This window comes from Xyrauchen texanus, chromosome 11, assembly GCF_025860055.1.
Source record: "Xyrauchen texanus isolate HMW12.3.18 chromosome 11, RBS_HiC_50CHRs, whole genome shotgun sequence".
In the NCBI taxonomy this organism is placed as follows: Eukaryota; Metazoa; Chordata; class Actinopteri; order Cypriniformes; family Catostomidae; genus Xyrauchen; species Xyrauchen texanus.
In genome coordinates, this window is record NC_068286.1 from 16,912,897 (window position 1) to 16,933,603 (window position 20,707).

Here is a 20,707-nt window from a genome sequence, read left to right on the forward strand (position 1 = left end):
AACACACCAGTTTAATATGGATTTTCCTACAGGGAATCTTACAAACCTTTAATGAATGAGCATAAAACAAACTGGGAAGAGTAAAAACTGTGTAAGTATAAGCAATATATATATATATATATATATATATATATATATATATATATATATAATAGTAGTTAAATAAATTTAAATAACTTTGCAAAATCATTGATTTACATTACTATCATAATCACACGCCCCATACAGTGTCACAACTTGGCAACTTGGGTATAACCAAAGTTCCCAACTGGTAAATACGACTTCACCTGGTCATCACCCATGTGCATGGCACTTGTAATTATGATATTTCCTTTTCCACTTGAAGGCCACACCAAGGACTCAACATTATTTTAATTTTGTAGTTATTGTAGTTTTCACACTGTTTTCTCTGAATTTTTAAACCAAATCTATCAGTCACAACACAGACCGCGGTCTAAATACGAAATCTGATTCCAGTCATAGTTATATTTTGACAAAACTATGTAATTACTGTTTTACAGTTGACTTTTCAAAAAATGCCAAAAGGCATAATAAGGAACAGGGTTATTGTTTAATAATTATATTTATACTGTATTTAGTATAATAATAAATATCAATGAGAAGACCCCACAAGCATATAGACTCAAGGTTACACATGCACGTTTACATATACCTATATGCCCATTGAAATCTGCAGATTGCAGATTGTGACATGTCCTTCACAGATTACTATGATGGTGATGTTGGGCAGGCACGCACAGATCAAGGTTAACTGAAGGAGGTTGGGATGTTAGCTGCTGTCTGTATTGATTGAGACTAAGCTGTGTGATTGTACGCATTGCTGATGGCTTCATTAACTAGCTGCTCATCTACAGGACATCCTCCCCCAGCCCCATCCTGATGCAAAAGATGCATATAGAACAGTATCACAATCAATTTACTAGCATTGTATGAACAATTGATGAAAGCATATCCAATTCTTTAAATTGGCTGATGGCAAACAGACCTTATACGGAATAAAAACGTCATAACAATTATGCAGAAGTGTTCTGATCTTCAAGAAAGTATGCTGCAAACGTGTACATGTCCATCAACTCAAGAACAAACACATTACTGTTAATAGCATTCTCATAATGTTCTTGACACATATGGCCAACCGTCTTCACAGCATCAATGTGTGTCTCTCTGTGTGCATGCATAAGTACTTAAGTCAGGGAGATCTTATGGGAATACACCTGCTTGTGGATGGGATACATAACGATGGCACCTATTTGTGTGCAGTTGCTATTTAGATCTATTTTTATATACTTATTTTAATTTGTGCCTTACACATACAGTAGACATCTCATTAATGTTAATATGAGTTTTTCTCCTAACAAGCTGCAGCCATGGCATGAAATGAGTGACATGACGTTTGGTTGGTCACTTGTTTTCTAATTCTGTCGTGTCACACTGCGTAGCTTCGACCACAGTGGAATCTCATTGGTACAAAATCCAACATTACATAGCTACATATTAAACATGAAATATCTTCTGATTGACTGTGAATGCGTTGTATTTATGCTTTCAATGAGGGCAAATTACTCGATGCTCGAAACTTCTCTCCTGGTTAGGTCATACTGTTAGAGGCCACAAGCTACAGTGACATTCCCCCTGGAGCCTTGCTCATGGGTATAATGGTAGTTATATATAATAAACCCAGTAACTCTGCAGGTCACAAGATCACCCAACATGGGGTCTGAACCTATGGCCTTTGGGTTATTAGTGTACAGTATCTGATATCAGCTTGTTCATTAATGGCGATATTTGCACACTGGAGTTGATTTTTCATCTGTCATTTTTTACCAATATGAGGGGATATTTTCTTTATTGTAAAAACAATATACTGTTTGTCACATGAAAAAACAGGAAAGCATTTTTGGCCCCTACATTTTGAATTTCAAGGGCATTTTGTCCCACTTAATTCTGACCCTGTCAGTGAGTGACTGGCATGGAGATATTAGTTGAGACAGCCCTGGCGAAATATATCTGATTGACTGGAGCCCTAAGAGACTTGCATGCATACTGTATATTAATGAATATGTATTAGGTTCCAAACACTCTCCTTTGTATGATGCATGTATTATCTATGTGCATAGATGAAAAATTATTATTAAAATGATAAAAAAAGCAATCCATTTGACTAGTGAATCAATTTGTGTTTCAGCTCATTTTAGGGACAAGATGAATCCTACTCCAGAAAGCACTGTGAGATAAAGGGAAAGGTAGAGTTTCTAAGCAGAGTGCAAGGGCATCTCCCAATCCTCACTATTTGAAAGCTAATTCACAGCCTGAACAAATCCCTAACAATTTTAAGGACCCATTTATTGAGCATTCTGCACACCCAACCCCCTCTCATATTTTCACACTAAAACATTCTTTTCTTTGAACTCAATATTCTCACCTAAATGTTTTTTTTTTGACTCATCTTATGCATAGACGATTCCAGGACGTGTCTGCCAATGCCATGACAGCTGACACATCAAAGTGTGAGCCCTGATACTGTAAGACTAGTGTCTAAGTGCTGGGGAACATAAGCCTGTTGCTCTTGTACACAAAGGAATGCTTAAATTCACACACACACACAAAAGAAGAAAAGATGGCACAGTGCAAAGGAAATGTTTCGGAGTGTGTGATTTTTTGTGTGCGTGGGAGTGTTTGTGGCTGGGGGAAAATGGAAGAGTGTGGGGGAGTTTGTTTAGCTCAAGTTATGTTTATTTAAGGGAGTATGGATCTTCATGGCTGAGCACTTTGGTCCTAGAGGTGGAGTTGTGTAGGTGTTTGTATATTTTTGGGGATTTTCTCTAGCCCATTTATGTATATGTGTCCATTAATGTATGCAATTGTAATGCCTTTTTACCATATGTGAATGTGTTTTGTGCCAGAGTAGGGGCTTGAACAGATTGCATGCTTGTACCATGTTATGTTTTTGGGCCTGTTTGTATGTGTGTCTGTGTGTGACCCTTACTATTCTCAGTAGACAGGGCAGTAACTGTGTTGGATGCCGTGGCATCAGATTTGACCTGTCCATTCTCAAAAGCATAGCCCTCAGTCTCCTGCAGCTGCCAATTTAATCCAAAGAGATGCATGGCTGTGAACAGAGAGAGAGAGAAATAGGTTTTAACATTTAAGAATTTGTAAAACAACATAACTCTCAGGAATAGGATCCAAGGTATACATTTAGCTTATAGAGGGTGAAGACACTAATACCATTGTAACTATTAAAGGAAAGCGAGTGGTGCTTTTCCATGCACAACTTGCCAACCATGATGCTTGGGCAGTGTATATGGCTTCTAGCTGGTTGTTATGGTGATTGTATTATGGAGGGGATACTGGGTGTTTGTTAAGTGGTTGTGTTTATAATACTATCACCCCTAGACTTGACTCAGGAACGTCATTTGAAGTGATTTCACCAGTTATGTTGTCTGCCAGGTAGGGTTGTATAAAAATATAGATTTTCCGATTAAGACAGATACTCATTTAAACGACCACAAAATCAATTCTAAAAAATCCCAAGATTGATCTTTTAGTTATAGTATAAAGTTCACTCTAGTTTTAGTTGTGTTTATAATAGTCTTTTAAATAAATTGGAATTTAACTTCATAGTTTTTCATTTTTGAAATTAATATTTTCATAGAGTACAAAATTGGAGATTTCCCTGTATAATTTACAGCAGAATTTCTTTCATAGTCTAAAAGGGCATTTTAACTGAAATATACCCAAATTAATCAGAATCGTATCAAACAGCATTGAAATCAGAATCAAGAGAGCTTGTGAATAAGAATCTAATCAAATTGGGAAATAGGTATCAATACTCAGGCCTACTGCCAGGTAGAAACTGTAAAGCTAACTGCTTAGAAAAGTAATAGCAAATCTCTCCACAATAAGATGCAGAATTTGAGGTATAATTAATGTTTGTAGGACAAAAGGCGGTGGATGAGTTATATGAGTTTTTGTTGATGGGTTTAGAACAAATCCCTAAACTCAAATATGAGCAATTATAATAGAGGTCATGGCTAAGTAAGCAAAACTAAAAAATGGAAAACCTTTCACCTACAGTATCACAGAGTTATAAAGTCAAAACACAATCAGAGGTATAATGCCCATACAACACTTTTAACAGAAGAGAGAAAGAGATTAGACTAATTTTCCTGTACTGATTTCCTGTACATTATTTTGTTCAATGAGTTATTTTCATATGTCATGTGGGAATGCCAATTCATGTGTGTGACATCAATCAACGCTCGGGTTTCAAAAGCTAAAAAATCCTCTAAGCCTGTACATTTTCATCAGCTGATGAGATTGGTGTTACTGCCTGGAAAGAGTTTGTGGCTGTTCTGTGGAGTAATATGTTTAGACAGCTGGTTTTGCTGTCTCATTTTACTTGTTTCTGAAATGTCTGAATGATCATAGCAAATGGACTTGATTGATGATTTGGCTTTTTAGTGCAAACAGGAGAATCCTGGGGAGGGTTCACCCAAAACCAAAAATTTGCTCATCATTTACTCACTCTAATGTTGTTCCAAACCTGCATGGCCTCCTATTTGATGTGGAACACAAAACAGACAGAAAAAAAGACGTCAATGAGTCAAAATGAATGGTGACTTGAGGCTAACATGTTGCCTAACAATGTAATAAAAAAGTAATACTTGTTTGGAACAACATGAAGGTGAGTAAATGATAACATAATTTGGGTTTTTGGGTGAACAATCACTTTAAGTTCAGGGGTTTGAAAGTTCACGTTCTACCTGTATATCTGTGACACAAGACTCTGTTCAGGTGTGACTGAAACACAGCTGGCTGCATTTCAGGGTGGATGTGCCAAACTCCCTCCCACGACAACAGTTCCCTGTGGGTAGCATGCAAGGCCATAGATTTGGCTTGAACATTGCCAAATGTTTACTTGCTTTTTTTGATTATTGAGGGGGTTACCTCCCCCAACCCGATCCCCCCTGGAATCTATGCCCCAGGTAGCATGACAACCTGAGTGTATCAGCACCCATTTGAACGTGCTTTGTTTCCCTGGTGATGCTTCAACAGCAACATGCCTGGAAAGGTCATACAGGCTAGTGAACAGTCTGTAGGATGCTGTGGGAACTGTTCCAGCATGAGGCCTGATCATTAAATGGGGAACTGGTTGGCTGTAAAATTAGAAGAATTGCAGCAAAATATCAAGGGGTTGAGAAAAAAATACTGCTAAACATAATTATAGCACTGGCCAGGGAGAGGTTTGTTATTCATTTTGCAGACTGTTTTCTTCAAAAGAAACTTACAGAACACTAACTGCAGAGAGGAAGTAGTCTGTGGTTAATGGTTCCATCTCACCTCTATCTGAGATTAAACAAAGATTATAAAACAGATAGCTCAAACTCTAAATTCTGATTGGCTGAGCTTTCAAAAGCAATTAAAATTCCGATAAATGGAGATCTGTGACTGCACATTCTATATTACAGTAATGAGCAAAGTTGCTATGTTGCTTGGCCATTTACCTGTTGGAAGGATTGTTTATTTTGACTATTATCAACAGGGATGTGCCGAAATGTCTGCAATATCTTGGCTGAAAATTTGAAACAAACCCTTTCTTTAAAATCTGGCTACAGAAACACTGACATGGAGAAAAAGTATTGTTCAAGAGCAATGATCCTGGTTTAATTACATTTAAATGTTAACGGCGGCTGATAATGAACAATATATAGATATCAATTATGACATGAATGATGGTAGCATACAAAAAAGACAAGTGAAATGGAAAATATGCATGTGTCATTAGTTGCGTATTCTTAAGCACTTCGTTAGAACTTTATAGTAAACATTTACTTGTATTAGCCAAACATTTTTTTTTTACATCAATAAGAATGCAATAAAATGCTAAAAAATTAAAAATAATATATATATATATATATATTATACATATACTGTATATGCCACCTTGAAGAACAATAAGTTTAATCACTTAGAAAAAAACTAAAAATAGTTCATAATAATAATAAATAGTTAATATAATATAATAATATTTAGAATTTGTTTATTTAATTAAAAAAAGTCTATTTTAAAATAATCATTTTTGTTTCGGTGCATCACTAATTATTATTAATACATTTAGCTCTTTATTGAACGTTGGTGTCTTTTATCACATTTCTGTTTCTGTCATTTTGCAAAAGCAATATGTCATGAGAGGCTCTACGTTATAGTGATCACCCTTTACATAATATACAGTGGTAAAATCACTATAACACAGCCTTTAGGGGCTTATTACTTTAATATTTACATTAGATCCAGTGACTTAACTGCTAATTTCTATTACTGCTCTTAATATATTGGTACTGGCATGAAGGTGAACTGAATATAATTGTGATATCCCTGTGATTTGTGATATCATTAGTTGGTCTTGTCTAGCATTAGTATGGGGATCTTATCGGATATGTGTCCTGGCGTGTGTGTGTGGTTGCTGAGCTTAGGTGTGCTGCTCTAAGGGGACAAGCTGATCCTCTCTCTGAGTAACAGCAGTGTTAGCTGCAGACGTTGGCTCTAATAAAGGTAATTTAGACCTGCCAACAACCCCACTGGGTCTCTTCATGTCCCTAGAGTGCACACACAAACTCAACACATAAATAATTTTTCCTTTCTCCGCACTGGTACACTGTTTGTGTGTTTACTTGTGTGTCTAAGGTTATGTATTTCTGTACCTCCTGTTATCTGGTGCAGTATTCCTGATACAGCTCCTCGTTACATTATAAAATAAAAGAACTCCAATGATATGCAGTGATAATGAGAAAGATAAAGACAGAGACAGAGAGAGAGAGTATGGAATAGCTGGGGTGCAACACAGTTACGTTGAAGTATCCGAGCAGTAATTGGGTTATAAAATTCCTTAAGCTTATGCTCAACACTATCTTTATATCTGGTGTTCGCTCACTCACTCACTCACTCTCTCTGTAATTAAATTATAGCCCTGCTGGGTTGGTGCGTTTGCAGACCAGCCAATGTCCAGCACTCTGACCTGAGCCGAAACAGGGGGTTATGGGAGAGTGGGTGGTATTGACTTCTCCGTCAGAGAGACGGCCACCCCCTGCTGGGCTGATGGAACCTCTCATAGACACACTTTTGTGCAGGCTGCTCTATTAACTTTCAGCATCACAAATGAGCAGATTATTATTGTTAATGAAATGGTTTCTTGATGAGTGACACCATGGTCAGTTGAACCCACTTGCTGCAATATTTCAGTAAAGAACTGGTGTGGATGAATAAACAACCTTAAAGGGCTAATTAACCCAAACATTTAAATTCTGTCATCATTTACTCATCTATATGTAGATTAAAACCCATATAACTTTATTTTATGGAGCACAAAAGGGGATGTTAAGCAAAATGTTAGCCTCTGTCACTATTCACTTTCATTGGCTAATATAATATCTAAACATCTCCTTTTGTAACCTATGGAAAAAGTCATATGAGGAGAGAGTGATTACACATTTTTATTTTTGGGCAAACTATCTCTTTAAAGAGAGGGGTTGGGCACACACGGAACAAAGAGCCATGGGGCATTCAGAAATTTTCATGCATGTTTTCAGCATGTGTTTGGAACACATCCAGACTATTTGAATACAAATGCAGCAAGTGCAAAATATCTTCTCTAGCTCTCTCAGCTGACACAGAATTGATATATGCTGTTATGTTTGATTTTTTCTCCTCTCCTTTTCCCTTGATTGCCTCACTAGTGTTAAAACAGCTAAAGGTGGGCAAGATCACAGGAGGCGGATTGCATTGTTAATGAGCTCTGGGCACAGACAACAATGAATGGTAAAGCAGGCTTTAGAGAGAGACCAATTCAACATAGCATTGAGAGGCGAGAGCGGGAGAGAACGAGGAAAACAGAAGGAAGCACGATGCCTCATCAGTTTGTAGGTGGGCCACTACCGCCTCAGGTGTGCACTGAATGAGTAAATGAGTGATTGCAAGAGGAAGAAGGAAAATAGCTTTTTTACTAGGGCAGAGTTCAAATGCAGAGCAATAAGAATTACAGTTGAGCTAAATGCAAGGCAACTTGTATGAGGCAGGACTGGCGGTTATATAACCACTGGGACTCACAATGCTATCAAGGACCTAGTAATGATTCATCTGTCTTGTGCTATGATTAAAATACAGTTCCATATATCTCACTGTATGTCACTTATGATCATTAGCAAGACAAAACAGATGGGGTTGGGGAAAACTGAATTTCTATGAGAAGGTCTGACTCATTTAGAATCTATTTTCAGGAGTAAGTTGGGGAGAGAAAAACAAAACAAGCAATACCAAAAGCTGAAATAAATAAATAAACGGTGACTGCCGAGAACCATAGCATTTAAAAAGATCATCAAAAAATGAGTGTGAAGATGTTCAGTGAATACTGAACTTTGATCTGTTCCTCACTAAATGTGTTGTATGGCTTCAGAAGACTTATGGTAACATGTTAAAATAATGTTACATTTTGTATTATAGTAAATGCATTAGATATCATTAACTAACAATAAACAATATGTTTTACTGTCTTTATTAATCTTAGTTAACCTCCTGAGACCCCCGTATGACTGCTGTGTGCATTTTCCATTTCCCTTTTTGATTTGTAACTAGTATCATCTAATAAAAAAGTAATAAAAAACACAAATTAAATAATAAAAAAATTATAATTGTAGAGCACTATTTGTCCACATATGTGGACAGTGGGACTAAGTTGCGAAGTTTTACGTAATACCAAGCAATAGAAAGTCAGATTTTTTCATCAAATAGTTTATTTTGTGTCTAGGAGTGCTGGCTATTCATGTTTTTAAATAATTCTGATTAAAAATCCAATCACTGCCAACCATGTTAAAATAACATTTTGCATTATAAAATTCTGAATCTTTATATGATTTTCATTGTCCCATATCTGCCAAACATGTCGAGTGGTCCAAGCATCATCTGTAGCCTGAAACTGAACTTTTGGTCAGATTTTAGGAGTGAATGCACTTAGCTGCACAAAAAGCTATAGGAGGCACCATTGCTCCCTATTTAGTGAATGACTTAACCTCTAGTGTGCTGTCTGTCTGAATTGGTCTCAGAACAGTTCAGAATGCACCTTATTTTTCATCATAACTCCATATAAAGCCTCAGAAAACATAATGTTTCAGCGTTTGGATTAGTACATTTATTATCAATGTGAAAATGCACTGTAAATATAGGAAGGCATTTATTAATGTTAATGAATATAACTGTTTTATTCTGTGATAACAAAATAAAATATAACATCTTTTAATATTAAAATGTAGTGAAATGTGTTATAGTTGAAAATTATTAAAAATAACTAACATGTTTTTCAACTTTTGAGGAAATAAGGTCCTATTATCCACATACAGTATGTGGACATAGCGCAAAAAATGTATGGATTTTTTTAAGCGCCATATTGAACGAAACTACAGACGCTACTATTTACAACCAAACAGGTTATAAAAAAAACTAGAGGTTTCTTACTAGAGGCACCCGTAGGAGCCCTTCACGGAAATCGATGTCATGCTGTTGTGTCACGTGACATGGTGTGCCAGAAGTTTAACCCTTAAATGACAGTGTAGAGTCTTCAACAGTATTCAGTCAGTTTAAATGAATTAAAATGACGTGTTGCATATAGCAAAGCCAAAATACAACATCCACACATGTCATAATTTATAAACAAATATAATTGTGCCTTGTTAGTGCATGTTAGTTCATAATGCATTTAATTATGTAAACATATACATCTTGTATAAATGTATTAGTATCTGGTGAAACTACTATTAACAAAGATTAATAAGTACTGAAAAAGAATTGTTTCTTGTTAACTAATGTTGTTAACAAATGTTAACAAATACAAACTTATTGTAAACTGTTACTGACTTATAGTGCACAATTCATATGGTTTGGTACACTTATGATGCATTTATAGTCATTTTGGAGCCTCCAGTCCTCATTCACTTTAATTATTTAAAAGTGGCTAGGATATTCTTTAAAAAGTCACCGTTTGAGTTCCAGGCAAGAAAGAAAATCATATGGGTTAGAAACAACATAGAGTAAGTAACATGGCAGTAAATAATGACAGAATGTTATTTTTTGGGTGAACTATTCCTTTAACTGAGGAAAAGATCCACCAATGAATAAAAATGACTTTCCACAGCAATAAATCAAGGGCAAACCAAACATCCTTTCATTCATCAGAGTATTCCATTGTGATTTCAGCTGCTGACAGCCTGTCCCTTGAGCATTTCCAAATCACCCACACAAATTACCTCAACTCTCACCATCCTTATTTGCAATCATTAACCACTTTTCTGAAGCACCAAAGCCACCTTTTTTCAGCCTTTTTATGAAAAAAAAAAAAAAGCCATTTGATTGTGCTAATTCACAAACTTCATCTTTAATGGACAATTTAATGTCCATTAAGGTGTGAATTCTTTCAAAATGCCTTGATCTTATGGTGAACAAGGTTTGCAACGGAGTTAAAAAGAAATTAACCCAGACTCTATTAATTATTCTGAAGTCATCCAGTGAAAGTAAAGTTCCACACATAAGTGGGAGTACAAACTGGCTGGCTAAACTGTGAGAATATGAGTACATTGTGGAAAGATTGTGTGAGTATTTTCTCCAGAGCATCACTACTCATTGACGAAGACACAGACGGAATGAAAAACACAGCCTGGCTCTGCCTAAATGTAAAATGCTTTTTGGAGGTGCGAAAAGCTGTGAAGTATTTATGAACGGCTTCATCTTGTGGGATTTTAAAAGATGGCTAAGGAACTCTTGGCATGAAATGCTTCCTCTGGCTGTTGTTTGGTCCATTGAGACCCCTTCATGAGTTTCTCCTGTCTTGGACCACAATGCTGAGTGCATTGTAGAGAATCTAAGAACAGCCAATCAGCACGCTGTCCCGAAAACACAACCTGTTCATTGTAAATCAGAAGAGCATGGAAGCCTTTGACTTGGGCTTGTGTTGAATCATTCTGGCCTCTGAGCTCTAAGATTTCAATCCACTCAAGCATTTGTTTCCTTCGCCCAAAGTGAGTAAGAAAAAAAAACAGATCTGGGAACCAGTCAGTCAGTCAGACCATCATTCTGGTCTCAGTGGTGTGATTTTAGTTAGAAGTGGCGGCTGGAGGAGTCTGTCAACATGTTTGAGGTGTCTGGGTGAACCCCCAACCATATTAAAGTCATCCACAGTGGATGAGGTATTGATCGATCACCAACGGAAAATCTCCACGTTGCTATGTTACCCCTGTTGAACAAGAAAATGTCAGTTCCCCCAATAGTCTTTTTTGTTTGGTTGGTGTGGGCACAGTTGAGATGGCTGGGATCTGACACACCAGATGGGACCGACAGAGAAGAGGCTCTGGGTTTTTTTTAATAGCTGAATGTGCTACTGACACACTACGAGCGAGGCATTGTTTTGCTGTGTGAAACCAAAGAGGAAGATATGTTCTCCATCTGAACTGATGACAGTGTGAGTCAAACACACTGCACATATTCAATGTAATGATTCCATTCATACTGCACTCTTCTGCATTCATACTGCACTCTTCTGAAGGCAATGCATAATTACAGTGCCTTGTAAACAAATATAATTTCCAATATTCTCCTGCAGAAACTGGAGTACATGCTCAAACACACAGGTTTGTTTTTAAGATAGGGATAAGGGATAGTTCACCCAAAAATGAACATTCTCTCATTCTTTACTCACTCTCATGATATTCCAGGTATGACTGTCTTTCTTCAACAGAACACATTTAAAAAAAATAAAAAAAATATGATCTTAGCTCAGAAGGTTGGATAAGCACACAAATGCACCATTGTGATTAAAGAAATAGATAAATACTGATCTAAACCTAAACCAAAACCAACCAAGCTTCAGTACAGTGTTCCTTCTTCTCACTTGTAAACTACGCCGCTCTTCCGGCTGTGACGCACGTGCCTCAGTTCTTGCGTATTTCAAATGCCAGTGTGATTACATCACACGCACATACTGCTGCAGAACAAAAGCATTACTTATAGTTAAAAAAAAAGTACTCAAATAATTATCTTTTTCACACCAAACTGATTGTGTTGCTTTAGAAGACATAATTTATCAACTGGTGTTATATGGATGACATTTATGTTGACTATCTGTGATTTTTGGAGCTTCAAAAGAGTAAATCGACATTCACTCGCATTTTAAGGACCTACTGAGCTAAGATACTTTTCTATTTTACTTCAAATATGTTCTGGTGAAGAAAGAGAGTTTATATACATCTGGGATATGAGGGTGAGTAAACAATGAGAGAATTTTCATTATTAGGTGAGCCATCCTTTTAATTCCTTGGATTCAAAGTAGTGCTGCCTGAGAATTGTCATATAATTTAAGCAGGCAGAACTTATAATTAACCTAAACTTTATTAGTTCTGTGCAGTAATTTGAAGGGAATAGAAGTAATTTGGTAAATGAAAAGCCATTGGGTAAATGTATTGTCAATCCCATTTGTGGAAACATCTTGAATTGGAAGAAAAAGTTCAGAATTTCTTTGTTGTCCCACAACATCAGCCATTTGAATTTGGAACCCAAATTTAGAAGGATAATGATGTCTGATAATGAAAGCTTGGACGGGACAAAAGAACAGCTACAGATGAAAGAAAGAGCAAAAAAATCTGTTTTGGGGCTTGTTAATGTTTGGCTCCTACTAGGGCACTGTCGTGATTAATTCTCTATATATTTCCATAATTTCTGTGATGTGCTTTAATGTCCTGCTGTGTGCATCTTCAGGAATGTTAATATGCAGCAATGATCAGAGCCACTGAGTGTCCGGCCAGAGACACCCCGTCGATTGTAAGCCAAGCACTTTCTTCATAATAATGTTTTTAATAACTCAAAAAGTTATGATTCCTTAAAAAATTATTATTTTTAAAAATGTTTATTTTACAGTTGTGACTATGTTAAATACAAAACAACAACAACAACAATAATAATTAAATAATCTAGACTAGTCCCTCATTTAATTAAAAAAGCAAAAATGATGTCACAATGAGGCACTTACAAAAGGAAGTGAATGGTACCAACCATAAACTTTAATGTACTCACGGTTTCAAAAGTATAGCCACAAGACATAAACATTATATGCGTTTACATGATTTCAGTATGATAAAATTAGTAATTTAACATGCATTACAGCATATATCAGACGGCATATACAAGGTATATCGAAGTTAATAGATCTAATTTTACACAGATAAGGTTAGAATTGTTTGTTATCACACTTTCATTATCATATTAGCCCATATAATGTTTAAGTATTCTGTCAAAACAGTCTGTATTTTAATGTTTATGGACCAGACCCATTCATTTCCATTGTTAGTGACTAAGAGTGACAGTGATTTTCTTTTTTTCTTCGAATAAATGAGGGAAACAAGGAAATAATTTTTTGGGGTAATCAACATTGCCACAAATGCTGTTGCTTGAGCTTAACTTGTATTGAATCCAGAACATTACTTAATAATATCAAAAATATCAAGTATCGAGCTAATTATTGTTATTTGCCGATTATGTTTCTCTCTCTCTCTGTCTCTCTCTCTCTGGATTTATGGTTGTGATCTGTGGTCTATTAGCAGTTGTGTTTACAAAAGAAACAGACGTGGCTGTGGAGTGGCAGTAAACAGTTGTGGAAGCAGCTGAACTGCCTCCTAGAATACAGTGGAATAATTAACTCTGAAATGGATTTGGCTTCCTCTCTAAAGAGCAAAATTAGCTTTAGTTATTCAGTCACTATGTTCGCTGATCCATACAGGGAATCCGAACTTCTTTAAACCTGTTGAATAAAGGCTTTAATGCTGTACATCTTGTACTGGCAGTGAAAACAGTGATCTTCAAATGCCTTCTCTCAAAGTGACACAAATTGTGCACAATATTGAAAAGCCCACTGACTGAACAAATGCATTTCTATCTGGATGTAATATGGGCTCGCTGATGCTGTCCTCTTATCCCTTTATGTTCTTAATATAAAAGAAGGCCGCTAGATCTCTACAGAACTGAATAGGTCTGGAGCAATATTAGAATAAAAAAGGAAAAAGAAGAATGCTTTTTTTCACATTATTGAATCCGGAGGCCATCCTTGACGTCATCAATAAATAAAACGTGTGTATGTGCATGTATGGGTGTGTTTTCTGTGTCTGAATGGTACCGTATAGTTGGTGGCTTTCCACCATAATGGTTAAATCTGTGTCCTATTACTTTGCTATAAACTATTACCTAACAAAATAAACAGCACAATAGGTAGGTAGTTTTAAGCTTAACAGTTTTTTTTACCCTTGCCCCTTTAAAATTCTGTTTCCTGCCTGTCCCACATCACTGGTCTTGACCTACTTTATTTTAATTAATTAATTATAATCATACAACAGTTTAGTCATTTTCAGTTAATTGTAGAAAAACAAAACAAGTACAATAATATTTAGCTGTCTCCAGTATTTTGTGCCCTAATAATGCTGTTACCACATGGTGCACCCCTATCAAACATGGATATTTTATTCCATAAAATTTGGACCATTTCTATAGCATGGCAGGAAGACAACAAAGTACTCTGTTATAATTTTTGATATTTTTAAACAAATAAACATACCTATTATGAATTGTTTTTAAGAACAATGATAAAATATTTATTTATGGAAAATTAAGTTTCGATATTAAGTTTCTAAATAACAACTGTTCCCAAACTAATTTGTTTCTACTCAGTTCCCTATCTGTTACTCACTCGACGTTGTGTCGATGTAGTGACACTAGGGGTCGCTCTTGGAAGCCCCAAACACCTCTGATCTTTGAGAAAAGGCCAATGGGAATTGTATGCCACTCCCCCAGACATACGAGTATAAAAGGAGTTGGCTCGCAACCACTCAAGTTAGCTCCAAAGATTTTTTCTTTGGAGCTGACTGATTGTGTTCAGCGAGCTGAATTCCTCCACCGATCCATTTACCTCTACAAAAGCTGTTGGATTTATTGTGCATTACAGCGGCTTCTCCCCCTCATGCACCGGTGAAGTGTAGAGAATGCCCCAGCAAGCATCAGCAGTCTAAAAAGAGTACATTCTTCCTCTAAAAGAGTATATTTCCTTTTAAAAGAGTGGCACTCATGGAGAGCATCTTTTTAAAGAATAATTCCTGGTCGTTACCTCTCCACGTCCGACAGCCCATGCAGAGACAGCATTCGTGGCGGGTCATGTTATCACTGTGAGCGCATGACCATTACAATTTTGCGGTCACGGCTTTCCTTCCTCAGACGGAAAGCAACCCCAGCGGCTCCCCGCCACAGTCCTTCTACCTATGGGTTTGAAGCTGTGTTGGTTAGCACTGGGGGGGATTTGGGGACCCAAATGGGAGCCGCTCCGCCGGGTAACCCCCCATGGACCTCCCATTCCCCAACACACTCGTGTTCTGGGATGAGACCGCCGGCTCGTCTCAGGGTGAGTTTGCGGTCTCATTCAAGGCTCACGAAGTAGATGAGCTCTCAATTGCACCATCGGAGAGAGGGCTGGTTCAGGCCGACGCAGAAGTGAAGGCCATGCTTTCCCGGGCGGCTGCGAACGTAGGGCTGGAGTGGAACCCTCCACCCCGCCCTGAACCCTCGCGGCTTGATGATTGGTTCCTGGGTTTGGAGTGGCGCTCACGGCCACGCAAGTGCACAAAGCCAAGGCGCTATGATAACGGCACGAGGGTAGTTCTGACCCGGGATTGATGCAGCAGCTGCGCTCGGCGACCGTTCTCACCCTCTGGGCAACGAAGGTCACGGCGATGGTCGGGCAGACGATGTCCACCTTGGCGGTCCAGGAGTGCCACCCTTGGCTCAACGTGGTCGAGATGAGGGAGGCTCCCTGATGGAGGGAATGAGACATTGTGTCCCTCCTGCCACAACACTGAACTACCCACTGAAATGGCCAGGACCTTGTCTCGGCTCCTCAGCACAAAACCTGAATGAGTGGTTGCGAGCCAGCTCCTTTTATACCCGTATGTCCGGGGGAGTGGCATGCAAATGAAACTCGCCAATTCCAATTGGCCTTTTCTCAAAGATCAGAGGTGTTTGGGGCTCCCAAGGGCAACCCTTAGTGTCACTACATCGACACAACGTCTCATTCCCTCCATAATATATAATGAAATCAGTATTTTAAACTGTATTCTGACATGTCTCTATATAGTTTTTAGTTTGATGTCTTATGGTGGACAAACAATATTTTCTTTGAAGGTTAAGCACTTTCACTGACACTTGAAAAAATAAAAAATGTCTATGCTTTTCAAGAGATTTAAGACTAAATTTGAACTCTATTTAGTGGAAAATGCCATATTAAAGGTTCTTAAAATAGCTTTTTTTTGTAACCTGCACCTTAGAGTGTTGTGTGCATATTGCATACAGAATATGTGTGTGTGTGTGTGTTTGTGTGTCTGAATTTTGTACATGTACTTCAATCTCTCCTTTTCTTCCCACTTCCCATCTAGCTTCAGTAATATAAACATTACTTAAACGGCCACTAGTAAGACCTTTGTTTCATGTTATAGCAGAAGCATGTAACGTGTCCATAGGAAGAATAAATAAAGGTCCCGTGTCTTCTAAATCACTGTCTCTCCCATGCAGTCCAGCTGTTCAAGAGCACCATCATTCCTTTGAGACAAACCAGCCCACCTCGCAGTTAAAAACAGCATATTTACAGTAAATTCACGAAACCTCTCCATTTGTATGGAATGAGGAAACAACTGGCTCCATTCATAGAGGAATCTTAAACAAGACCTTACATTTGAGACATGTGGAATAAATGCTAAATGAAAGCTAACTTATATCCATGGTGACTGAAAAGGAACATTTGGCAACATATGCTACATGGACAACTGTGCAGGTGAATGGGGATAAGATAAAAATGTGTTTTCCATAGCAATGTTATTAACAATGCAGTTGCTTTTGCAATAGTATTCCACAAGCATCTTGGAGGCATGTTAGAGAGGGTAACCTAACAAAAATTATATCCAGAGCTCTACAATAAAGGGACTTGCGTCAGTGTTGCTGAATACATTGAGCTCTACCTGTAGCGTCAGCTTGAGCATAACTCGCGGTTGAAACTGTTTGAACTTGTTTAAGTGCCACATTGTAATGCTTGACGGAAGAGCAACACGGTGATCAAAGTTAAAACTATTTTAACTTTGACTGTGTTGCCACTGACCTTTCAAAGCATTTTGACAATTCAGTTTATGTATTATTACAAGGGATCAATGTGTCGCTTGATGTACATATATTTAAAATTTCTGTCATATTGAAATATGTATAATTTTCTGTGGTGAGGCTGATGAAAATGCAGGGCAAAAACAAATCTGACCAACTGGGCAAGCAGAATAAACCCTTATTGTTGAGATACACCAAGTTATTCTATTTTAAGTCAAAGATTCTTTACTGGCAGTAAAGATTCAGAACATTACGAAGTAAAGTGGTTTTGGGCGATATGATGTCATCCCTATTCCAGGGCATTTCTAACTCTATAACATCAGGGTTACACATATAGGCATGTTTAAACTGTTAACACCTACCGACGCAGTAGCACAGCAGTATAGAGAGCAGTATGGAAACGGCCATGGCGCTGAGAGCCGTGCACCTCCATGAGCAGTACTTGGAGGACTTTTTGAACTTGAAGGCGCTGCGGGAGAGTGTGTTGCGGGGCAGGGGCCGCGTGGGGGGCGAGTAGACCGCCCCCGTGGCCATGGTGTATCCTGGCGTGGCCGTACTGAACAGAGGAGTGGTACCGGTGCCTGTCTTAAAGAGAAAGTGCCTAAGAGAGAGAGAGAGAATTGAATTTGAAATTGAGAGAGAGAGAGAGAGAGAGAGAGAGAGAGAGAATGAGAGAGAGAAAGAACAGAAAAAGAACATTTACTCTCATTTTATATTAACACATTTTTGTAAGACATTTTCACTTTATATTGAACAGCTTTTGGCAAAACAGATTAATGGCAATAATTCAAACTTCTGATCCAGCTCATACAGTCAGAAACCATTTGAAAAGTTTAATAAAACATTTAACATAATCATGTCTAAAACTTACACAGTTTCATATGAAACCAAATATATTAAGTGTAAATACTTCTAAATGAATAGTTACAAAGGCACAGTCATTGCTCACAAAGTGAGTGGTGCTCATTACAGGAATTGAGGTTCACAGCCCTCCCAAAGCACTGCCCAAGTTAGTGTCACCCTTCCCCGCTGACTGGCACTTCAGGTATGATTAGCTAAGAGAAGCCATAGGCATGTAGCAATTATGGTGGGCAGTTATTACCATCACATTTATTAAGCTAGACCTTTCTGTTTGCCTGCACACCACAGTGAAAATCTAGCCCTCTTCACACACTTTTCAACCTTTACAGAACTCTCAATCAAAGTCCTGGTGTTTGACTTTTCTTTAGCCTGCTGTGTTTCTTTGCCTCCATGAACGAGGAGAAATAGGAAATGTTTTGTGTCAGTGTGTGTGTGTGTGTGTGTGTGTGTGTTTGTGGAGCTATCAACTATACATTTGGAGTCAGTTAATTGGACTTGAAGGGATTGTTCACCAACAAATAAAAATTATGTCATCATTTACTCAACCTCATGTGTTCTGTAACACAAAAGTTTTTTTTTTTATTTTGTTAATATGGTCTTTTCAATACAGTGGCAGGTGAAAATGCTGCAAGTTCTGTCATGAACACATGAAAGAGCTCCTCTCATGGTGCTCATGAACATGCAATGCATGTCAAGGTTTTCACTGAAAAATTATGTACATTTTGGGTTATTTCTCACAAAAAAAAAATCCTTTAAAAGGAACTCTTTTTATGATCCTTTAGGTCCTTCTTTAAGCTTTAAAGAAAGGCACTATCCACTGCCATTGCATTGAAAAGACAGACCAGAATAATCACCTTTTGTGCTCCACAGAAGACAGAAAGTTGTATGGGTTTGGATTGACATAAAAGTGTGAAAATGTACATAAAAATTTAAAAATGTTTCATTTTTGAACTATTCCTTTAACAGATGGAGAGAAAATGTTTTCAAATTAAAATCACATAATTTTTTCCTCTGCAAAATAACTTTATTATGTGTAGCATTAATGAATCATATTATCCACCTTGGACTAAGTAGACTAAGACCAAGACTTAAAACATTTACTAAAGGCATAGCAGTCTCCCACAACACAAAATCCCATACCTTCATTAAACACAACTCACAAGCTTGCAGAGCTAAGCGATTCTCTAAAACTGCACGATTGTCTATTCAATTGCATTATTTATGTTGACAGAATGACCCATGAAGACACCAAACAATGGGACAAACAGATGATTCGAGCTGCGATATCAAATAACACTGAGCACTAAATCCAATTAGCGAGACAATTCGACAATCTCCCTGCAATATAATGGAGAAACAGAGAGTCAGAGAGAGAGAGAGAGAGAGAGAGAGAGAGAAAGAGAATACCTATATTTTAGAGCAGCACCAACAGTTGGTGCCAATTCACTGAAACTCCAATTTTATCAATAAACCCAATCTTAGCCAAGATGCTGTGCCTACAGATTCTCTGGGCCTCAGCAGCGAGGCAGTCAGGATTTAATCTAGTATTAGTAAAATTAAAATATTAAAGACTATATAACTTGATTTATGCAAGTGGTGAATCGATTAGCATATTAGTGGATTTCTATTGCAACTTAATTTAGAGCAATTATTCCTAAGCAAGTATCAGTGTCAAAAGCGACTGCCAATCAATTGCCTCTAGATAATTTACAGTCATTGGCAAACCGAACATAGGATGAGATATAAGATAGGAGGCTGGGCCAGAGCAAGTTTGGATGGCTCAATATGGGGCTTATGGAGGGACTTTGGCCATTTGGTTGGCTCAGTGCAAGCCTTCTGTTTGAGGGGAGGTGGGGTCTGGAGATTTAGCACTTTGGTTGGCTCAGTGTTGGGCTTGGCATCGGCAGCTGGCACCATGAGAAGACTCAGGAGCACGTACCCGTCCCCATAGCCGTCCTCGTGGCACACGGGAGGGAATACATCCATCTCTATTAAGTTGTCATGCCCGTTTTCAAGAACTGCTTGGTTTGCTAATTTTCTACACGAGAAAGACAAACAATTAGAATCAATGTCTTCAGTGGATTCTGGTGAATAGACAGTCAAGCTATTTCTAATTATGAGTTTGGCAGCAAACCTGCAGAGCTTCGCAGACTGAATGCACACTGAATGAAAGATAGACAGTCATACGTGAACCCACACATATGAAAAGACTCATAAAACAAAAATACTTCAGGTTTATATGCAGTGGGCCGTTTAATTTTTTTCTATTAATGTAAGCACTTACATGCTTTGATAAGGCAGAATATTTATTATGGTGAACAGAGCCATAGAACAGCTCAACCACTCTGATTGACTGTAAAGTGTTACTGGTGGGCTCTCTACAGTACATCCACTTTAAGCTAAGTGTGTGAATATATTAATTACTATATTTACTTTACAGTGAATAGTGTCCTCAGAGAGAGAGAGAGAGAGAGAGAGAGAGAGAAAGAGATCTGAATCTTCAGAGACAGGGCTCCAGACTAAAACAATGACAAAGAGCCATTGGCTCCTAAACTGAAACATTAAGGAACCAAATGGCTGTTTTTAGTTGCCAAATCACAGAATT

At 37.8% G+C, this 20,707-nt stretch overlaps 1 protein-coding gene across 6 annotated transcripts in view; it reads right to left on the minus strand.

The window, feature by feature from the left end:
* The window catches only part of LOC127651383 (teneurin-3-like), a 348,816-nt gene that overhangs the window by 93,858 nt on the left and 234,251 nt on the right, over positions 1 to 20,707 (minus strand). For all 6 annotated transcript variants that reach the window (XM_052137168.1, XM_052137167.1, XM_052137166.1 and 3 more), the window contains 2 exons: positions 17,604 to 17,842; positions 3,008 to 3,130 (listed from right to left, as the gene is read on the minus strand). In XM_052137168.1, the coding sequence (XP_051993128.1) occupies positions 3,008 to 3,130; positions 17,604 to 17,842 (362 nt within the window). The remainder of the gene's footprint in view (positions 1 to 3,007; positions 3,131 to 17,603; positions 17,843 to 20,707) is intronic.